The following is a 23148-nucleotide window of genomic DNA, read 5'->3' as shown; positions in this document are numbered from 1 at the left end:
AGATTTATGTCTCCTGGTCTCCCCTCCTTGGGAGACTGGACACAAGGCATCCATATTCCTGATAGCAAATTCCTATCTGAGCAATCTGGAGACTCCACATGAAACGCTCCTGTCTGTGTGCTTCAGAGAAGTCCTCCAATAGTTGGAATTTGATCGCGCATGTACATGTCCTGTTTGGGCTCATCAGCTTCTCATTGCTAAACCGCAGTGTTGGTGTGATCCGCTAGAATCCAATGTCATGCCTCTTGCAAGAGCTTGTAGGTTTCTGGAGATAGGAACCGTGCAGCCTGGGTCTCTTCTGGACAGCGCCGAGTGTGATGGGCGTGGGCCATGTCTTACCCTCAGGCTCTTTGACCCCACCACCTGCCTCCTTCACCTTCCAGAGTGGCAAGACTGGGATACCTATTCCCCCACAGTAACAGACAACGGAGGAATAGCCCACCGGGAATGCGCGCGGGTCCCTTCCCATGGATATTTGCATTTGGGCAGGAAATTTCTAAAGCAGCGAATTCTATAAGCCCCCTTTTCAACCAGGACTGCATAGGTGAAGTGGCCAGGTATAGGTGAAGTGTGCGGGTATGGGGGGCGTGGTGGCCCGAGGGCTTCTGACTCGGGAGAGCAGCCTCAGCCTTCTCCTTACCTCCTGTGATCCCGCCGGCCAGGCGCATCACTGGCACACTGATTATGGTTCATTTGGGCAAAAGGAGCTATCACGATGTCATGGCCTTCTGAATTGTTCTCACAAGGGACCTGGTGCTTTAATTTGCTTTGTTTGACAAGTGACAGCTGTTTGCCTTCGAGGCAGGCTTTGCTTTCATAGGACACAGGGAGGGAAGGAAAATTCAGCCACCTTCCAGGGGGAGAGACTCGTGCGGTCTGCCACCTTGCTTGGCTGGCTGATTGCGTGGAGGATCAGCAGGCAGAAGCCTGGGCACTTTTCAAGTTCACTTTTGTTTCAAGATGCTTGTGATGCTATTTCACAGTCTGAGAGCACAGTCTCTGTCGGCCCACATCTCTGCCTCCCACCTTGTCATATTGACGCCGTGTCTTTGTCTCCAGATTACCATGATTATTTTTTTAGCATAAATGAAAGACCAGGTAATACTTTCCGTATTCCATAATAGGACTAATTCTGGAAGACTCTTTGAAAAAAAAAAATTCAGGACATAACAAAAGCTCCTTTTTCCTGCTGGAAGAAAGCAAACAGAAGCAATTCACACCGGGGCTTTCCTATATTTAGTACCCCTTCCCCTTCTCCTCAGAGACAGACAGATCATTTCCCTCCACAGTAGACACTGGAACAAGCTCCCGAGGCCAGAGCGAGACCAGGGAACTCTGTGCTGCCATCTAGTGGCATGTCTCGCACACAGCAAACTGGCTGCCGGATCCTGTTGGAACTTGGCTGCTTCTGGAGCTGTGGTTTGGCTCACATCCTTAGAGAACTTTGTTGCCAGCCATGTAGATTTTTTCTACTCCCGATCCCCCCTCTTTCCTTTTGCATACTGGCACTTCATTTAAGGTAACTCCAGAGGCTGTATTTTTGGGTTTGATAGGTTTTACGTGGTTGGTCAATGCTGGAGTGTCGGTTGCCCATCTTTTAGAAAGGAAGCAAGAATAGACAGATACCTTTGACAGCAGGTAAGTCACTGACTGGCCGACCCCAGAGAGTGATGACCGCAGTGCATGTGGTGGCGCACTTTCTGTAATCTCAGTATTTGGGAGACTGAGATAGGAGGAATTGCAAGTTTGAGGCCAGCCTCAGCAAGTTGGTGAGACCCTGTTTCAAAATAAAAAATAATAAAGGGCTTGGAGGTAGAATCCTCCTGAGTTCAATACCCAGGATCCCCTCCACAGAGTCGGGATAGATGGGATGGACATACTGGACGTGAGAGGCCCATGTGACTTGTTACTCATTCACTGGTTAGACTGATGTTTTGGTGTTCCAGCCTTTATCCCCAGGCATCCTTCCACTCCATTCATGTTTGCTTAGAAGTGGGGAGACTCCAGTTTCTTCCCTCTGCTGGAATTTTGGGGAAAACCATTTGAAGATGTCAGTCTGGCTTTCAGAAGTGTGATAGGCACAACCCTAGCAATATCCAAATCGGAACCACTTTTCTTGTTACCGGCAAACAGCTGGCGTTGGTGGACTTCCCCTGGCTGGTGATGACGCAGGCCCTCGGAGTCCTTCTGTTTTAGGGAGCTCATTTCTTGTGCGTGGAGCCACCAGGAAGCCTGCTTCCCCGAGGCCTCAGGGCACGGTATTGTTTTGTTTTCCTGGGTATCCTGAATGCCTGGGAAATATCAGCATGCGATTTAAAGGACACGCTTCTATTTATACTCTCTATCTACCTCACAGGTGACCTCTGAGAAAATTTCCAGACCTCAGTCTCTTATCTAGAAAATGGGGATGATCTGGAATTTGGGCTGAAGGAATGCAAATTAGATTCTGAGCCCAGACCTAGAATCTGTCTAAGATATTCTACAGTATGCACGAGCCAATATCAGAAAATATTTCTTGAATGGAAATGGAAGCTGGATGGACTGTGACCTTGAGCCATGGGGATGTAGGATGCTATGTGGTCCTCTGGAGGCCAGGTGACTGGGAAGTGAGAGGCCCCTGGAGGCGGGGCCTTGTGTGGTCTCCCTTCAGTGGTGCTCTTGGCGTGGGATTGAGTGTTTTTGTCTCTTGGCAACATTGGGGAAGTAATCCAGAGGTCTTCCTTGACCTGTGTTTGCATTTACTTGTAGCTGTTGCACTCAGCTACGAAGACAGAGGGAACACCCTCTCTGCAGAGAGTCTCCAGAGATTTTGTGCTCTTCCTTCGAGGGCCTGAGATTTTAAGCATTATATCCGTGCCAATTAGAAACCAGAAAAAACGATCAGATGTGACCATTCCACACCAATGTGGCCCTTGATAGAACATAGAAAACTCCAATTGTAATCAGATGGGGTGAGTGTGCCCTCACTAAACCTACAGTCAAGGTTTATTTTTGGTTGGTGTGTGTTTAAAAAACTTCCAGATGTGAATCTACAAGCCATCTGGTTAGAATAGCTTTTGTGCTGAACTGTAATTACAAGATATCTATTATGATTCTTGCAATGCTGTTATGTATTTTCATGGACTCCCAGGTTTTTAATTTAATAAAGAGTTTTATTTATGAGAGTGTGTGCCTTCCTACTTATCAGATCCCAAATCACATCTTCACACCACTCTGTCTCGAGAGCTTTGATCTTCCTGTGTCCCAGGATACCTTTCTTGGAAAAGGAGGTGCTGATGTGGGGTGACCTCTCCCTCAGGCTGCAGCCCGGTCAGCTAAGTACGTAAATCCATAAAGTCTTGGCAACAGAAGTTGACATCACAGTCATCCTGGGGTGGGAAAGTCAGTATCATGGTCTGGCTTGCAGAAGCCTCACTTGGCAAAGCCAAGCCACACTTACCGATATCAAGCAGCATCTATGCCTGAAACTTATTCTTGATGAATTTTGGTGCAAGTCAGATTGGTGTTATCTTTAATTTTTTAAAATACATTGCATCAATTTGAATTGCCACCAATATATGAACTGTGACTTATAGTTAGCCTTGACACCATCCTCGTTTTGAAGAAGTGAGGGAAGGAGTGTTGGAGATGGGATGTCTGGTCTGTTGTTTACAGAGGACCAGTGGACAGCTCCTCAATCCCTCTAGGCTTCTTTGGGGACAATGGTGCTCACCTTACAGTAGTGGTTTTCAGCCCTGGCTGGACATTGGTATTATTTGGGAGGTCGAGAAAACAGTGATGCCTGGTCCTTAGATTAATCAGATCTGAGCTTTAGGGGTATGAATCAGCCCCAGCACTTGTTAAGAACTCCATGGGGGAGGGTTCTTATTTACGGTTAAGGATGAAGACTTTTGTCTCACAGATGTTAAGGAGTAAATGAAGTTAGCCCCATGAGAAAACTTTGCTAGACACTGGAAAAACGAGAGGTAGAGAAAGAGAGAGAAGGAGAAAGAGACTGGATGACTTGGGCAGCCACACCCTCCCACCCTACCTCGACAAGGGCAAATGGGAAAACAGAACACCAACAACAATAGCTCTGCAGGGATGGTTTAGGTGCCTGCAAACTGATATCCTCCGGCTGTCGTGTGGGTTCCAGGACAGCTCAGGACTGTTTGTTCTGGTCATGGCAGGTCTCTGGTGGCCTTGCACAGCCACGAGGGCAGGGAAACAACAGGACTGATGTAGAGAGAGGGTTGTTGGAAGGCAAACCCAGCCCTCCCAGCGTCCCCTGAGCCACGGGGCAGTGACAGGTGAAATGGAGGAAGTGGATTATTTTAGGATTCATGGGGCTTCCAGTCATTTGAAAGGACAGGGGATAATAATCTGGATTAATTTTATTTTTTAACTTTTTTATTATTTGCAGTACTGAGGATGGAACCCAGGGGCATTCTACTTCCGATCGGCACCCCCAGCCCTATTTTTTATTCTTTATTTAAAACAGGGTCACTGAGTTGCAAAGGGCCTCACTAAGTAGCTGAGGCTGCCCACGAACTGCGATCCTCCTGTCTCAGCCTCCTGAATGCTGGGATTATAAGCGTGCGCCACCACACCCGGCTTGGATTAACTCTAGAATTAGACCACCAGGGTGTCTTGGATCCTAGGAAGCTCTAGAATGCCAGGGAATTCGAGACAACAAAGGTGATGTAGAACAACCTTGGGGTTGGACTTTGGTATATGGGCTTGGTTTGGTCTTCTAGCCTCCAACACACACACACACACACACACACACACACACACACACACACACACACACACACTATCTCTGGACCAGAGATAGTGAGCTCTTCCTTAGACTTACGGTGTTGAAGTCTCCTGGAAACATTTGTGAATCTCTTCAAATTCATTGCAAGGACTGATTTAGGATTCTTTTCCTGCATATTTGTGGAGGGTCCTGGGTTTATTTCCAGATGAGCAGAGCTGGTCAGTTGGTCTCCTCCAATCTGCCTCCACATTAAACATCCGAGGTGGCCACAATGGCTTCAACACACGGTAGGGAGTACGTGCGCACACATGTGTGACGTTGGCTGAATTCTACCTTCACCACTGTTGCAAAAGCCAGCTACTCTCTCTGAAGAGCTGTTATTGTATTTGCAAAATGGTGATAATGATAGCATTTATCTGGTAGGATTTAGGTAAGAAGGAAAGCCACGCCGCCTAGCATATAGTAAACCCTTCTTAAAGCTCACATCTCTGAAATTTGTACATCGTCTTTTGGGTCACATGCATACACTTCATAGGACAACCACGTACATCATATTTGGATCTTCTCTAAGACATTTTAACAGCTAACCTTTCGGTATAAAACCAAGGATTCAAGTGCTCACCACACTTCATTAGCATAAGTGCTAATGTAACGCAGCTGTCCCACGGCTAGAAAACACTGATGACTGTGTCTCCCCACTTGGCGTGCAGAATATTATTTTTTTCTCTTACTGAGTCGATTCAATACCGGACTTTGTCATTATTTGAGTTGGAACTTTAGATCGCTGCATTTTAATGCACTCTACTATTAAGAATTGTTGGACGGCCGTGAGAAAATATTTTTGTTCTCACGATGCAGTTCTTGGCCCAGGTAGCCCAATAGGCAAAATATGATTTACACAAATATTATCGTTTCTGGAGTGTGTACTAAAAAGAAACCTTAGAATGGAGCTGGAGAAAGCTTCTCCTTCAGCATTTGGTTATCTGGGCAAAGTTGAGTTTAAGAAGATGGCTTTCCATCTCCTCTTATCTCTCAAATTCTCGGCTCTCCAAGATCCCTGCTTTCCAGGATGGGCATTTCTGTTTGCTGGAGAGAAAACTTCTATTTGCTGTCACAGAATTTTCTTGCCAAGATGAATGCAAGATGGGAAGAGGAGACCTTTAGCTGTGGGTCAGGGTTCTGGGGACGGTTTGAAGTTGATTTCAAATGTCTCTCATTCCTTTTTGCCTAGAATAAAGAAGTGACATGTAAGAGAGAGAAGTGCCCTGTGCTGTCGAGAGACTGCGCCCTGGCCGTCAAGCAGAGGGGCGCCTGCTGTGAGCGCTGCAAAGGTGAGCTGGAGCCTGGCCGTGCCCTCTCGGCTATGGCTTTGGACATTTTTATTCCTCTTTCTCTCACCTTCCTCCTTTTCACTCAGCTCTTGGCTAGGGTACAGGTGGGTGTCGGAGGGAAGCTGGTGTGTGCGTGTGTGTGTGCGTGTGCGTGTTTGTACATGGCACACGTGTTAAGAACTGGCTAGGAGGGGGTCTCCCCTGTGAAGGGATGATGACATCTGTGTACTTGGTTTATTTTCTAAGGCAAGTGTTAAATGTCACAGAGAAGTTGTAAATATGGCACCTATATATATTTGCACACACGCACACACGTGTACTTGATCAACAAGTTTCAGACCTCAATTTTCCCTGGCTCACCACTCCATGCCCTGCCTTCCTCATCCACAAGAGTCTTTAAACCTGCACTGTAGGTGGTGCAGGCCTATAATCCCGGTACTTGGGAGGCTGAGACAGGAGCCTCACAGGTTCAAGGCCAGTCTCAGCAACTTAGTGAGACCCTCAACAACTTATCAAGACCCTGTTTCAAAAGTAAAAAGTAACAAGGGCCGGGGGTATAGCCCAGAGGTCGAATAGCCCCAAGTTCAATCCCCAGTACAGTAAATAATAAATAAACCTGCATTCTACCATTTTGGTTGGTCTCAGTTTTTTCTTTCCTTTCAAATGAAATCTCAGTTTCTCCGCTGATCTTTGAAACAGCTCTGAAATGTCCTGACTCCACCCTGAGTTCGATCTTCTGGCACCATGTTGTGTCTCGAAGGGCTGCACCCACGGCTCCTGCTCTCCTCTGCTCCCACCCTGTCTAGAATTCTGTGGCACACTGAAGCTCCCAGGGTTCTTTGGTGATGTGCGTCCCCTCCACGTCATCTCCTCCGTGTTAAGGAGATTCTCAGCTCCTTGGGGTCGGGAGCAGGGTCTTTGACATCCTGCAGGTGTGTCGGTGTGAACAGTACATCGGGGCGCAGGAGCACCCGGGTAAGGGCTGGAATTTGGGGTGCCAGCTTGGGAGATGTGCAGCCGAGTCAGAATCCTGTGGTATTGGGTGGCAGAGTGTCCCTCCCAATTCCCTGTCCACGTGGTACCTCAGAAAATGTGACCTCCTTTGGAAGTAGGATCTTTGAAAATATAATTAGTTAAGGTGAGGTCGTGTTGGACGAGGGTGGCCACAAATCCTTTGCCACTGGTATCTTCATAAGGAGTAAACAGAGAGACATACAGAGAGCAGTGGGCAGAGTGGCTGGCGCTGGCCGATGCTGCCCAGCCACCGCGGAGCGCCCTGCGCAGGGGCAGCCGGGAAGGCCGGAAGAGAGGGTCTTCCTCAGAGCCTCAGATGGAGCACGCCTGCAACACCTTGATTTTGGACTACAAAAAGGGTGTGAGGGACTACATTTCTGTTCTTTTTTATGACTATTTTCATTTGACCACATAATGGGGTACAGTGTGATATTTCAATGTATATACAGAAAGTGTGACGATCGGATCAGGGCAATTAGCATTACCCAGCTCCTCAAATGTGTCATTTCTTTCCACTGAGAATGTTCAAAATCCTTATTCTAAAGCTTCTTGGACAGACACAGTAAGAAATTGTTAACTGGAGTGCCTTCTGCTCTAGAGAGCACCAGAACCTATTCCTTTTATTTAACCTACAATTTTGTACTTAATTACCACGCTCTTTCTCTTCCCTTCCCTGACTTTCCCAGGGTCTGAGGACTCCTACTCCACTCTGTCTATTTGCCGAGTCTGTGGGGTGTCTGGCTGCCTCAGGAGCTAACCCAGCCCATCACACGTGATCAGGTGGCGGCACCCCACACCCACGTGGCGCGCACCTGTCACGTGAAGACAGTAGCAGCCTTGGAGGGAATTAAGTGGGAGACCGCTGCTGAGCGCTCAGCGCGGTGCCCGTGCGGGGACGGTTCTCAGTCAGTAGGAGGAGAATCGGCGCTCTCTACCTGCGTGATGGGCTTTTGGTTTATTTCCCCACAATCCTTAGTGCACAGGGGAACTTGGACCCTGTCGTGTATAGAGTGGGCCACCTCTTCTTCTCGTCCAGCTGTCTCCTCATCTGCCCTCGGCTTACCCTCACCTCCGCAGAGACAGAGATACCCAAGGCGTACACATTTCCTGATCAGCCTGTAGAGTGTAACAGCATAAGCTCGTTCTGACTAGATAGACTCCTCAAGGGCTGCCTTTTCAGGGTCTCTGGAGTTGCATGTTAGGGCTTCAGACTCTCTCTCTCTCTCTCTCTCTCTCTCTCTCTCTCTCTCTCTCTCTCTCTCTCCCCAGAGTGCTGTGCTTATTCCATGTTTTTTTTTGTTGTTGTTTTTGTTTGTTTGTTTTTGTGGTACTGGGGTTCCTGGAAGCCCTTCTACCTCCGGGCTACACTTCCAGACCTATTTTATACTTTTTTATTTTTGGAAACAGGGTCTCTTAAGCCTGCGTGGCCGGCTTCGAACCTGCGTGATCCTCCTGTCTCTGCCTCCCAAGCGCGGGGATTACAAGCGTGCGCCACCACGCCTGGCTATTGTTTGGGTTTTAAGGGACACAGTTGTATTTGCTCTTAGGTGCTGGAGATTAAGTACTCCAGTGTTTTGGTTCATTTATGTTTTTCTGATTAGAATGGTAACTTTTGCTAATAGAAGCTTTGAGAATCATCTAAAGTGTGGAAAAACAGAAATTAGTTATCATTGTACCATCTAAAAGTTAACAATTGGCAATATTTGGTATATTATTATAAAAGTAATTCATATTTGGTATATTTCTTTATGTATTTTCCCATGTAAAAGTGTTTATGTGGTTGATCTCTTACTAGTCACATTGTATTATGTAGAATGTTTTGACAGCTTAACGTTAGGATACATCATTTCCATATTTTTGGCTGTACTCTCCTTAATAGGTACATATATAAGTTCTTCTTGTGGAAAAGTTCTAGCGTTCATGTGGTCGTTTCTGACTCTACCTGGGGGCTCTGAGGTTGTACCCTGGGTTTTAGCCTTGGGCAAGTTTAAAGACAGGAAACTGGTACCAAAGAGCATCATATGGCAAAGGAAATGAGAGAGGGAGGGAGGGAGGGAGGAAAGGAGAAAGAGAGAGAGAGAGAAAGAGAGAGAGAGAGAGAGAGAGAGAGAGAGGAGAGAGAGAGAGAGAGAGAGAAAGACAGACTCTGACTCAAAGGGCCTGAGGAAGTGTATGCAGGTCTTGGAGAGTCCAGACTGGCGTTGGTCTCCCAAGGCTTTTCCCCAGGAGTCTTGGAAACTCTCCTCACGCTTTGGTGCCTGCTGTTCACACAGGGGGTCGCAGAAGCTGTGGCCAGCAGCGGCAGCTTTGTTCCTGCGGAGTCCTTTCACAAGTGTCCCTTGCCAGAATGGGGCGTTTGTCTCTTTTGACTGGATGAGCCTGAGTCAGTGCGGAATCACATTAGCTGCTGATCATACTTTATTTTGGAACCAAACGATGTCTAGGTAAAATCCTCAAAGGGTTAAAAAAATTCAGCCAGATCAGGGGATAATATATATCATATGTAAAATATAATATGCAATGAATTTTTTCTAGCAAGAAAATCAACCACTTAACTTTTCAGACCAGTTAACACATTGTAATCTGTGCATTTAGAAGTTTTGCCCGGGGGTTTTGAAAGCTGCTCGCCACCGGGCGGGGCGGTCAGGACTTTTGCAGAGGACCGCAGGGTGCGGGTCTGGCAGGCTTTACAGAGGAGGCAGGTCTCTGGAAGAAGCTCTCTAGCATCAGTGAGCATGTGGGAAATGAGATCTCACAGCGCGAACTGGACGAAGCAAGAGTGAGAGCTGGCTGGTTGCTTCTCGCGGCCCTCCAGGACTGATGTTCTTGCTTGACTGGAGGGGATCGTGACTATAAGCATGTTTTCTAAAATGCTAGGGACCACAGACTCAGCCATTTTAGACGTGGATGCCTCGGCCGTGCACAGTAATAATTACAGTCACCAACACCATCATCTTCGTCATCAAAATTGCAGCAGGCTCTCCTCTACTAGAGCTGACCCGGGGCCAGCAACGGGTCCTCACACCAGTGTGATGAGCGGAGTCGTCAGAGGCATGAAGGAATGGTGGCACTGAGAGGTTCACGGACTTGCCCAGGTCACAGAGCAAGTGAGTGGCAGAGAGGTGGAGGACCAAGGTGGTCTCAGCATCAGGCTTGCCGCCTGCTGGACCAGAAGCTCTGGGCCTGGGCTGTTGATCCTGCATTTTCCAGTCTCCGTGCAGATCCCCATGTGGACTGGGGATGGAGGACTCCCGCTACTGGATAAAAGGCCGTAACAGGGAGGGTCTACCTTGATGGAGAGAGGAGAATCACATATTGAGGGGAGGAGGACCTGTATCTGTTCCAGTCACCATACTTTCGGGGGAAGAAATCGCTTTGCTTTTTGGAGCTGGGAAGCCAGGGCTTTTCTCTGACCCTTTGCTCTCTTCCTGTTTTGAAAACTGTACATTAGAACGATGACATAAGAAATAAAGCCAAACAGCCTATAATGACTAAGAAAATCTAACTCAGATGTTGATGTCTGGTGAATGCTTATCAAAAGTTTTTCCCAGTTATTCAATCATGCAAATAAGTAGAAGTCAAGGGAGTCGAACCCCAAGAACTGGCTAGCCGCCGGCCATCCTTTGTTTTTTCTTTTTTTTTCTTCTCTGACTTCTCTTTATTCCTGCGTCTCATCCTTAGCATAACTGTATTTAATTTTTAATTATATAACTACTACATTAAGACACTTTCACACCAAAACATATAAATAGGAAAGGGGGAAAATGTCCTTTTTGAGCCTGCAGAAACCCACTCCACTTAGAAATAACAACTGTTGCCAATTTATTGTGTCCTTTCCAGACCTTTTGCATGGAAATTGAAGGAAAGTATATATTCCTTTTTTGCAGTTTGTTTGACAAAATCTCAGGCACACAGCTTCTCAGTGGTGACATTGTTCCCACAGGAAACTGTGATCATTGCTGAGTTGGGATCACCTTCCTGGACCTGCTTCCGTCTCCCAAGAGCCCTGGCCCCAGGAGGCCCATCAAGGTCACAGGCACCCTGTGGTCCATTTAGTATCGGCGAAGCCCTGTGTGTTGTGAGGTGTGCTTACCTGGTGTATTTCAAGGCTTTTACTTCCTCCTATTATCTTCATGGAAGTACCAAAGCCCTTGTTTTCCTCTGTTAATTAGATACCAAGTAAGTTCGTTTATCTCAGAACTTAGCTCTCACAATAGTGAGCTAATTTCTTTCTTTCTTATTTTATCTATGAGAAAATAAGGGGCCTAGAGAAGTAACATCATTCAGTGGCCAACGTTTTAGTTTCCCAAAGCTCAAGTAGAGGGTATTTCTGTCCTCAAGGTGCTTGCTGGGCTAAGAGACACAGAGCGAGGCCAGCCAGTGGGGGCATGGTGCGGTCCAGGGAAGGCCTGCTGGGGCCCAGAGGGAAGGGAAGGAGGAAGACCACTGACCAGGGCTTGGAACACCTTTCTCTGAACAAGTCGGAGTCGAGGTGAACCTCAGCCATAGAGGGCCAGCCCGGGGAAGGCTCCCGAGTGAAGATCATAGTTCACACAAGGCAAGAACTCGCTCTTAGACATCGTCTGCTGCCCCAGTTGCCCGGGGGACGCATTCAAGTACCAGTTCCTAGGCTTCCCTCCAGACTTACTGAATTCGCCATATGGTGTAGTACACTTGTTTGGGGGAGAGTAGTGGGATCAGATAATAAAATCTGAACGTCTGCTTATTTTTCTCTGAAATAGATGTAGATATTGAAAAGGAGGTGATGGGGTAGGTCTACTTGAGGACAATTCGTATTTCCAAAGGTATTCTACAAAAGGCCGTGTGTGTTTATGTTCCTGTTTGCTTTCACCAGATCGCTCATGTGTTCCACTGGTTCATTAATTCAACAAGGACTTACTGATCCACGTGCCAGGGATGGTGGGATGGCGCTGCTCGCCAATTTGTTCTCAGCTTCTATGAATCCAGAAAGCAAAAGAGCAAGTGATTCATGATCCTCTCAAACAAGTGTCTCAGGGTACTTTTGAGATGATTTTTATGCTAATAATAGCTATGCATTTTTATCCAAATAGCCTAATAAACTAGGCAAAAGATTAATTTAATTTAAAAAACTCAGTATTGTTTGATGAAAACAAATGATCTCACCGGGAATCAAACAGACAGCGTTGGCAGCTTTTCTGTGTTTACTTGGACTGAAAATCACCCTTTAATTTGGGGTTCTTTCATGAACAATAATGTATTTGTTATCTGGCTATATGTTTGCTATTAACGGATAACAAATGAATAAGGTGTGTTTCAAACTCCATCCTCTTTCTTCGTATAGAGCATGAAACATCAATTGCCCACATTACTTTGATTAAAGAGAGGACAGAAGAGTCTTTTTCACTTGTTGAGTGGGGTTTGTTTTTCATAGTCTTCTATTGTCTTCGATTTCTCTGTGCTTTGTCTGGTTGTACTATAGGTTCTGATCTCACGGCTTGCATTTTTAGTACTTTTAACTTTTTTCTTTGGTTTTGAAAATACTCTATGATGTCTCATAAAAGAAAAAGGAATATAATTTTGCACACCAATTTTTTAAGTCAGGTCAACCACCCTAGGTTCTGATAAATAAGATTTAGCCACACGCATGGAAAATTAGTTGGGCTTATCTGTAAAAATATTACTGACCAAAGAAAAGAACTGTGAATAATTGTGATGGGTTTAGCATTGTTAATTTTAGGTTGCTGTCTCTACGGTACAAAGGTATGAATGAGGAATCTTTTCTTGGTCGTGCTTTGAGAACGTGATCGTGTCTTTCAAATAGTCACTGTGAGACTATTTGGAGAGAGTCAGCTGTTTACCATATGCAGGAGGAGACTTAAAAAAATATCTTATAGGAAGCTGGGAGTGGTGGCACACGCTTGTAATCCCAGTATTTGGGAGGCTGAGACATGAGGCTCGCAGGTTCGAGGACAGCCTCAGCAAGTAGTGAGACTTTCATCAATCTAGCAAGAGCTTGTTTCAAAAGAAAAAAAAAATAGGGCTGAGGATGTAGCTTGGAGGTAGAATGCCCCTGGGTTCAGTCCCCACTACTACACACACACACACACACACACACACACACACACACACACACACTCACACACACACTTTTATGGGAGAATAATAATGCCCTTTGTGTTGTTGGAGTAAACTGTCCTATTGTTTGAAGTTTTAATATGGAAAAGTTGAATTAGTCCTGTGCCAATCTGGTTGTTTGCTTTTAACCCAACCTCTTTTGGCAATCATAACCGTGTATCGTCTTGCCTAAGTAAGAGTGGTGCTCTCCTCGACTCTGCTCCCCTTCCAGATGGGCACGACCAGATTCCCTGGCAGCTAGTATTTATGACCAAGCTGGATGCAGTTTGCTGTAGGGTTTTCATCCCAAATAAGGAAGAACTTCCTTTCAGGTCAAAGGTCTATCAGCCCTTCAGACTGTACTGAGAAGGCGTTTCAGAGGGTGTTTTGGAAGTAAAGACCAACCTCAATCTCAGGTTCTCATCAAAATCACTGTATCCTCCAAGGGGTGCTGGTTAGTACTCTTCTGAGTTAGTTATATGCTTAGAGAGATCTGACACACCGCCTGTGGGATAGAGAGGGAGGAGGAGACCCCAGTGTTGTGGGGTGACAAGAGGCCCTGGAGGAGCTTCCTCTCGCACCCTGGACCTCACTGCCCGCCATGGCCTTCTCTGAACCAACAATTTGGAAGGAAGTCTGTGGGCAGAGAAACGTGTATGTAACTAAAAACAGGATATGATTCAAGCAGCACACTTTTTTCTTATTAATTGGCATTTCTGGGGAATCCTCACTTACCTGGTTTTCCTGTCAGTCACCATGACTGTTACTGCTACAGTGTTCCAGTAAAATGACTTAGATGGGCCTTGGGAGTGTGAGAGTACCCTTTAGGAGCAGGGTCCTGCTGTGCCCAGGCTGGTCTCCAACTTGTGGGCTCCAGAGATCCTTCTGCCTCAACCTACTGAGTAGCTGGGACTACCTGGGTACACCACCATGCCAGGCAATAGCGCACTCACACAATTAAAAGTACACACAAGCTTCTATAAAAAAAGCAAGGTTTCCTTCTACTTTTGACTCCAGCTACCCAGTATTTTCCTGGAGTTGACTTCTCTACTTTAGTTTCTTGAGGATCATTCTGGACTCTGGACTCAGTGTAGTGTGTGTGTGTGTGTGTGTGTGTGTGTGTGTGTGTGTGTGTGTGTATGTGTGTGTGATTTCCAACAAATAGAAGTTGCCACTAGCTTAGTCCCGGCGATTTTACTGTGAATACTCTAACCTTTTGTTTAAGACATCTTGGGGAATCGCATTTCCTCTCCTCCGCTGAGCTACTGTTTCCAGTGTTGCTGTTATTTTTACCATGATTTGGAGCTTAGGAGAATTTATGATGTGCTGTTCTGTGAAAGCGTTAGATTCTAGAATGCCTGCATATATATTTTAACCTATGTAGTATAACTAATTGTATCTACCTGGCTCAAAAAATTTGTGTGGTGGTTGTTAATAGATTTCTAAAGAAAACAAAACAAAAAAAGCGACAAGGATTTCTTGTTCCTCCTTTCTCTAACTGAAAAAAAAGATGCATAAAAGGCTATAATTCATAGATTGCTTACCCATAATATAAACCAGGCTATTTTGGCATTTAAATAAAAATGACCCTATTTGTTTAAAAAGATCTTGTTAACATAAAATCATACTTTACAAAAATTTGCTTTTGTTATTAAAACTGGGAGGGCAACTTAAAACAGAGATCAGCTTTTCCTGTCAGATTTGTCTCACTCCATTCTCTCAGGGGCCTTAGTTTTAGATTTTTAGGATTTTGGAAGACAGCTTGAGTAAAGAGTTGGTGGTTGCCTTTAAGTTAAGAGCTTAGGTTTTTAAGGGTTGCTGCTGACTTTGGGTGCAGCAGCCCTCACTTTCTCAAAGTGGGTCAGGCAGAGAATGTTCTTTGGCCTACACAGGAGGGTGGTAGCTCTGGTCTCCCTGTTATCTCCTAAGCAAAGTGCCAGACAGCCTTATCGGGGCATGGTAGCTACTGGCCTACTAGAACTGCCTTCTGCTGCTGGCCCCGAGTGTTATTTTTCTACTGCTGTATAACTGGCTATGTCAAACTTAGTGACCATAAATGATGGTCATTTAAGGTCTCACAGTTTGCGTGGGCTAAGGTGCTGAGCGTACTTAAAGGCTCTTCCTTGTGAGGTGTCTCCTCTGGGGTTCAGATTAAGTTTCTAAGCTCATGTGGTTGTCAGAATAATTTAGTTTCTTGAAAGTGAAGAACAGCCTCCTCCTTCAATGCCAGCAGGACAGCGCCTCTTGGACTTGTAGACCTGTGTTAAAGGCTCGCCTGTTAGGTCACACCCGCTCACCACACCCTTACACGCTCTTCTTTTTTTTCCAGGTAACATAACCTAATCACAGGTATGACATTTATCACATTTCCTGGGACATAAGGTGATACATACGGGGGGATGGAAATCTTGAAGCACATCTTAGGATTCTGTGAACCACACCCAAGCCGCTTATGGAGAAAGAGGTTTAGGGCTGAAATATAGACCACAGCCAGCAGGAAGTCCTAGCAAACCCTCGCTCTTGGCTGCCCAGCGCAGGGACAGGCGCTGCTGCCTTCACGCCCCCTTCTTCAGCATCCTCCTGTTAGGAGACTTCTCTCTGCGTCTCCCAGTGCTCTGCGCTGGGTTCCCGCCATGGAGTTTTGGGCTGCAGACCCCCTCCAGGTCATGGAGTTTAGACTGCAGACCCCTCCAGGTCATCTGGCTGACTTGGGCTCTTTCTCCGGCGGTTACTGCGTCCTTGGTGGCCACTTGCCATGGGACTCCGTGTTTCTCATGATCACTAGTGCTAATTTAGCTCTCTGGCTTTCTGGAGCGTCCACTGAGTTGGCAGTTCTATATGGTTTTCTGAGCTCTGCTCATTGTGCCTGGGAACTCACTAAATTAGAAAGTAAAAAGACAAGGGCTAAGAGAAAGACAGGACAAAAGGGGCTGGGTCCCAGTCCTCCTAGCTCAGAAGGCACCTCCTGATGTCAACTGTTTACGATTGACTCTCCTAACAGCTGAGTGGGATTGATAGAAAATAAGAATGGGAAAATAGAAATGAAAAATGATTGAATGCCTGTCAATCAGTCCCCGGCCCTTGGTACTTTATGGTTTCTTCATTAAATTTCACAGAAGGCAAAGAAAAAAGCAACGTGCAACCACCACAGCCTAAGTGTATTTTACTATGACGGCGGCTGTAGTAATTTCTATACTAATCAACTTACTGTCCATCTACATGGAGTTTTTGGTAAATCTTGTGTTGTATTGTGTGAAGTTACTGGATAACAATATGCGATTATGGCTTCCTGTCTCCTAGGCACCATAATTTTGGTATGATTAGCTGCTTCTTTTTCTAACATCATATAAAACGCACCTCTAATTTGGCTTAGGGTTTGCTGCAGGTGTTTTTAAAATGATTTTGTGCCTGCTTATGACGCACCTACTCTGACGAGTAACCCGCTGGCCCCTTAGGATGCTTCCCCCTCGCTGTCTTGTGTTGTATTTCATGGCGGAGATGCTTAGCACCTCAAACTGTCTCGGAGCCACTACATTCTCATGTCGTCTCAGGCTTCTAATTGCGTTGTTTCATGGAAACTATGAACCCAGGAAAAGTAAAGCTAGGGATTCTGGATGCAAAGTCAGGAGCCACTATCAGAATGCACAGGAAAGCAGCGATTTAATATAGAATTCCCTGACTCCAGTCTAGGTTCTTCTTTATTTGCCTCTTAAGTTTGGCAACCATGAAATTACAAGTATGTCTGTACATGGTGCGCGGCTCCTTACAGAAATGCGTGAGTGTCCAGGCATCAGTATTATTTAAAAATTAGGCTGCAATGGTAAGCATTTTTTTTTAAATTTAGCACATGTATGTCACCGTCAACATGATTTACACTGAGACTCTAATGCACCAATAAAAGCATTAAAAAAGCCAGGCATGGTGGCGTACACTTGTAATCCCAGCATTCGGGAGGCTGAGACCGTAGGATTGCAGTTTGCGGACAGCCTCAGCTACTTAGTGAGACCTTCTGCAACTCAGTGAGACCCTGTTTCAAAATAAAGAATAAAAAATAGGGCAGGGGGTGTAGCTCGGAGGTCAAATGCCCCTGAGTTCGATCCCCAGACCCGCAAAAAAAAAAAAAAAAAAAAAAAGCATTAAAAAATAAGCCGGGCATGGTGGTACACACTTGTTGTAATTTCAATACTGGGGAGGCTGAGACAGGAGGATCTCAAGTTCGCAGCCAGCCTCAGCTACGTAGTGAGACACTCCACAGCTTAGTGAGACTCTGTTTCAAAATAAAGAATTAAAAAAATGGGTCTGGGAATATATAGCTCGGAGATAGAATGTCCCGGGTTCAATCCCCTGAGATCACACACAAAAATAAATAAATAAATAAATAAATAGTAAATTCAACAATAAGTAAATTTATTCTCTTAGTGTCCAGTGTTCGAGTCTCTTTCGGATAGGAACCTCACCTGAGCTACTGTATTTGCTTAGGAATCTGTCTGCAGAGAGGCCGATGTTTCACAGGACCAATAGGATAATGAAGGTGAACCCAGTGCATGGGTATGCTCACGAACTCGGCGCCTCCTTCATGTGTGATGAGCTTATTTACGCCAGAGCCAGCTCCTTCTGTTTTCAGGAGAGGGCTGAAGATGTTTATCTGCAGACATGCTTGGGCACTGGCTGGCTGACGCTGAGCCCACGAGGCGGCTCTCTGACTGCCCAGGAATGTCTGGGCATTCTCTCAACCTGTACTTTGAGTTTTTCCTCTCTTGGTCTCTGGGGACTGTGGTATGGCCACCCCGAAGAGGCGGTGACGGCGCAAACAAGGACATCAACTTCAAACCTCGAGGGGCCACACCGAGGTGCTAACTGCAGAAGCCGGGGTAATATTTCCATATTTCTAGGCATCTGAACAAGGCCCTTCTGTGCCTTATGGCCTGTGGATTGGAGAAGACTCATAAAGATTCTGCTATTTGAAGAATGGAGTGAAAAATGGTCCAGATCTTAGAATGAGATGGAGAATTAATTCCTGACTCTGCCACTCAGAGTTCTTGACTTTGGTTAAACCATTTCTTTCTAAACTTAATTTCCTCTTCTTTGGAAATGTAGAAGCTAGACTAGGTTCATGGGCCCCAAACCTGCTTCTACGTCAAAGTTTCCAGAGCTGCTTCTGAAATATTAAGATTCCTGAGCCCCACTCCAGACCATAAGGGTGACAATCTCCAATGAGCCGACTCATGAATCTGTATTCTTTTTGGGGAGTGATACTACAGGTTAAACTCAGGGGTGTTTTACCTCTGAGCTCCACTCCCAACCCTTTTAATCCTTTAAAAAATATAAGCCAGAAGGGGTGGTGCATGCTTTTGGGAGGCTGAGACAGGAGGATCACAGTTCGCAGACAGCCTCAGCTACTTAGTGAGGCTCTCAGCAACTCAGTGGGAACCTGTTTCAAAATAAAGAATAAAAAAGGGCTGGTGGTGTAGCTCAGAGGTAGAATGCCCCTGGGTTCCATACCCGGTACTGAAAAAAAAAAAAAAAAAGTAAAACAGGATCTAGCTAAGTTATCATGAACTGGTGCGGTGATAGGTGTGCGCCTCCACACCTGGGTATATGCTTTTTTTTTTTTTTATTCTACCAAAACACACATAACATAAAGCTGACCATTTTATCCATTTTTACCCTTATTGATGCATTATAATCATTCATCAAACTGAGGTACACATGCACACAACACTTGGTGTGTAAGTCTCAATTCTGTGTAGTTAAGTGCATTCAGGAATGTGGTACAGCCATCACCACAGTCTGTTTCAGGAACTTCTTTACCATCCCAAGCTGAAACTCTGAATCCATTAAACAGTAACCTTCCCTCTTCCTCAAACCTCAGGTAACTCTATTCTACTTCCCGTTTCTGTGAATTTGTCTATCCTAGGTACTTCATATGAGGGAAAACTTATCTTTCTTTTTGTGCCTGGCTTATTTTTACTTAGCATAATATTTTTAAGGTCTTCCTATGCTGTAGACTTGTATCATAATTTCACCCCTTAGAAGGCGAAAAGACAGTCCATTGTGTGCATATATTACATTTTGTTTTCCCATTCATTCATTAATGGACCTTGGGGTGGTTTTTACTGGGCACCTATATTCTTAATCTTGGAATACATATTCTCCTGGTCAAATTATGTCTTTGAATACCAGATTTAGGAGAATAGGACCAGAAACAATGTAATAACTGAAGTGATATGACCATTATTATTCTTGCGTATATTTTATCTGGGTATATGGAACAAACAGCAGGACCTCTGATGCTCGTAAAACACCCTGAACTTCGGCCAACTATTCATATTCTCCTGTTAAGAAGATAAAATGTTTTACGAAGCCAATGGCATGTAATGTTAAGATAAATACAGGTTACATCCAGCCACCATAGGACAGGTCTGTAATCCGAGCACTTGAGAGAATCAAGTGGGGGGGTCACAGCCTTAAGCCAGTGCATGGCAGCATAGTGAAACCCTGTGTCAAAGAAAACCGTAAAATAGGGCCGGGGATGTAGTTCCAAGGCCTCAATGAATCAATGACTACAGTGTGTATATCCCTTATCTAAAAGCTTGTATATCTCTTATCTGAAAGCTTTTTTTAGATTTTGGAATTTTTAATAGATAGAAGATAGCTCAAGGATGGGACTGGAATCTGAATGAGAAAATAATTTATATTTCATTATATACCTTATACACATAGCCTAAAGATAATTTTACGTGGTACTTTAAATTATTTTATGCATGGAACAAAGTTTCGTGGTGTGGGATTGCTCCTTGTGACATCACATTGGTGTTCAAAAAGTTTCAGATTTTGGATTTTTAGATGCTCATTATATATGAAAATGAGAAATACATTATATATGTATTTCTGTATGCTGGGGTGCTTATCTTCCCAACTCGGGTGCTCAGCAACAACACATTATTAGCTTGAAATATACTGTGGTGGGAATACTTATACCTTGGAAATCAGAACCCAAAAATTCAGTGTTGTGTTCCCTTAAAGAGCCAGCTATTAACTATTAGCAGCACAGCACTGGCTAATGCCAAGTGTTTGATATTTTTCTTCATTTTTAACAAATGTCACTTAAAAAAAATACAATTTAAAAGGATACGCCTTTGTCAGAAAGCTAAAATCCAGATATCAATTTAAATCAGATTTGGAAGTGCAGGAGGTTTGTGGTCCAGCTCCTGAAAGGCTCCTCTGCTCTGGCGAGTGTAAGGAGGGGGCTTCCTGTGCAGAGGTCTCCCCCACTCCTCCAAGTGTGATCACAGGAGTTGGGCGCTGCTTTTTTTTTTTTTTTTTTGCCTAGTATTTGTCTTTTCTTTGGTTCTTGGCCACAGTATTTATCAATTTTGTCCTGTTTCTAAATGGGTAAATTTTTCTTTTTAATGCCTTTGTATATCTATGTCTCAAATTTAACAAAGACCTGACCCCCCTTGGCACTTTGTGGCGTGGTGTTTGGGGGGGACCACACATGGCCCCCAGAGTCTGTATGGACATGTTGAGTTGTTTAATCAGATTTCTCTTCTGTTTGCCGCACGTTCTGTTCTGACCACATCTCAAGCAAAGGTGGCTTAGCTCAAACTCTGCAGAAAAGAGCCAGGAGCAGGAGGCAACAGGTAAGAGGAAGAAGATGAATTGCAGGAGCTCAGACTTCACAGGCCACCCTCTCCCTGGGATGCCCTTGCAGCCCTGGACTGCCCTTTGACAAACGCTCCCCAGCACTGGGCGGTGCTTGGCAGACACAGGCAGGCTCCATTCCTGGGGTGGGAGAGGCTCCTGAATGGTGTGTGGATTCAACTCCCATTTCCCACAGAGACAGTGTTTGAAATGGTGTGAAAAGGGGCAGCCCAACAGAGGTATTTTGCAGATATAGACAAGCTTATTCTGAAATTTGTATAAAAAGGCAAAGGATCTAGAATAGCTGAACTAATTCTGAAAAATGAGAATAAAGAGAAAGGAATCAGTTTACTTGTATATAGCTACAGTGCTAAACACAGCATAGTACAGGCAGAGGGACAGGCACGTAGGTCAGTGGAGCGGATGATAGAACCCAGAAAAAGACACAGGTATGCCCAGCTGCGTTTTCACCAAGGTACCAAAGCAATTTAGTGGACGAAGGCTAACATTTTCAACACATGGTGCTGGAACAATCAGATATTTATAGAGAAGTAGATCAATAATTTAAAAAAGCCATACCTTACACATTGTATAAAAATCATTTCAAAATTGACCACAGACTTGAATGTGAAATGCAAAACTATAAAAATATAAAAAAATCATGTACAATAAAATATTTTACACCAACGGTTGGGCAAAATCTTTCATTCAGACTTGATACTAAAAGGACTGTTGATAAAAAGGAAAAAAATTATGACTTAGACCTATTCAGTATAAGACACCTTTGCTCTGTAGAAAATTTTGTGAACAGAACAACAACAAAAAAGAGACAGCTCATCAAAGTATATGCAAATGGCAATTAAGCACATGAAAGATGTCAACATCATCAGCTTTCCGGAAGACGCAAACCCAAACCACAATGACTCTCACTGTTCACTACCAAAATGGCTAAAATGAAACAAAAATTCCCAAAACAAACAAACAAAAGACCTCTGACCAAATGCTGAGTGAGATATGGAAATCTCTAGAGATAGTTGGTGAAAATGCCGAATGCTTCAGTCATTCTTGAAGTCAGTATGGCAGCTTCTTAAAACAATTAGACACCACCGTGTGACCCAGTAATGACATTCTTGAGTATTTATACTAGTGAAACAAAAATCTGTGTTCATACAAAATCTTGTACACAAATGTTCATAGCAGCTTTAGTTATAATAAGAAAGAAAAAACCTAGAAACAACCAGATGTCATTCATTGGGTAAACAAGCTGTGGTATATCCATACCAGGGAATGCTGCTCAGCCATAAGAAGGGACAAGTCATTGATCTGTGCAACAGCTTGGATGGAGCCCCAAAGAATTATTCTAGGAACAGTCAGTTTCCAAAGGCTGTATACTATGTGATTCCTTTAATAGAACATTCCTGAAGAACAAAGTTCTAGTCATGGAGAGTTGATTAGAGGTTGCCAGGGGTTAGGGAGGGAAGTGTGGCTATAAAGGACTAGCCCAAGGGAGCCTCATGGTGCTAGTACACTGCTGTAAGCCAGCTGGTTGCAAGAATCCACGAATGATAAAGCTGAACTAAAGCACACACATGTGCATACACACAAGCATGTGTGTAACTGTTAAAAAAACGACTAAGCTCTGTATACGGCACCAATGTCTTTTCCTGGTTTTGATCTTGTAAAGTGGTTATATAAGATGTCAACATTGATTGGATGAAGGCTTCTGGACCCTCCCTGTATATTTGTTTGTACCTTTTGGCAAATTCATCACCATCATCATCATCATCATCATCGTCGTATTTATTTATGTGTTTTGTAGTGCTGGGGAGATTGAACCCAGAGGCATTCTAACCCCAAGCTACACAACCAGCCTTATTTTATTCTTTATTTGGAAACAGGCTCTCATTAAGTTGCTGAGAGCTCACTAAGTTGCTGAGGTTAGCCTTGAACTTGTGAGCCTCCTGTCTCAGCCTCTCAAGTACTTGAACTGTAGGCATGTGTCACCGTGCCTGGCTGTGAATCCATAATTATTTTAAAATAAAAAAGCAAAAGGGCAATAGTGGACTATTTCTGACAGTTTTCTTCCTGAATGGGCCCCGAACACCCTATTTAATCAGATATAAAAGTTACATCATGTAACATGCTTCCCAAAGTATAAAAACCACGTAAAGCAATAGATAAGTTACACAAATGTTATTTCGCATGTGTGTTATATGTAACTCATTTTTCTTTATATTCGTCAAAGGGATATTCACTGGTGCTTGGAGTTACTTCAGGGAAGCAGGATTCCACGCGTAGCTTTTTGTCTGTATCTATCATACA

General features: G+C 44.6%; 1 protein-coding gene across 1 annotated transcript in view; it reads left to right on the top strand.

Moving 5' to 3' along the window:
• BMPER (BMP binding endothelial regulator) overlaps window positions 1-23148 on the top strand; it is a gene marked incomplete at both ends in the record, with an annotated part of 235228 nt that overhangs the window by 26258 nt on the left and 185822 nt on the right. The window contains one exon of the mRNA XM_080701300.1: window positions 5973-6072. Within this exon, the coding sequence (XP_080557426.1) occupies window positions 5973-6072 (100 nt within the window). The remainder of the gene's footprint in view (window positions 1-5972; window positions 6073-23148) is intronic.

The sequence above is a fragment of the Muscardinus avellanarius genome (genome assembly GCF_963383645.1).
Source record: "Muscardinus avellanarius genome assembly, chromosome: 9".
In the NCBI taxonomy this organism is placed as follows: Eukaryota; Metazoa; Chordata; class Mammalia; order Rodentia; family Gliridae; genus Muscardinus; species Muscardinus avellanarius.
Note: the sequence above shows the minus strand (reverse complement) of the source record. Positions and strands in the feature narration are given on the sequence as shown.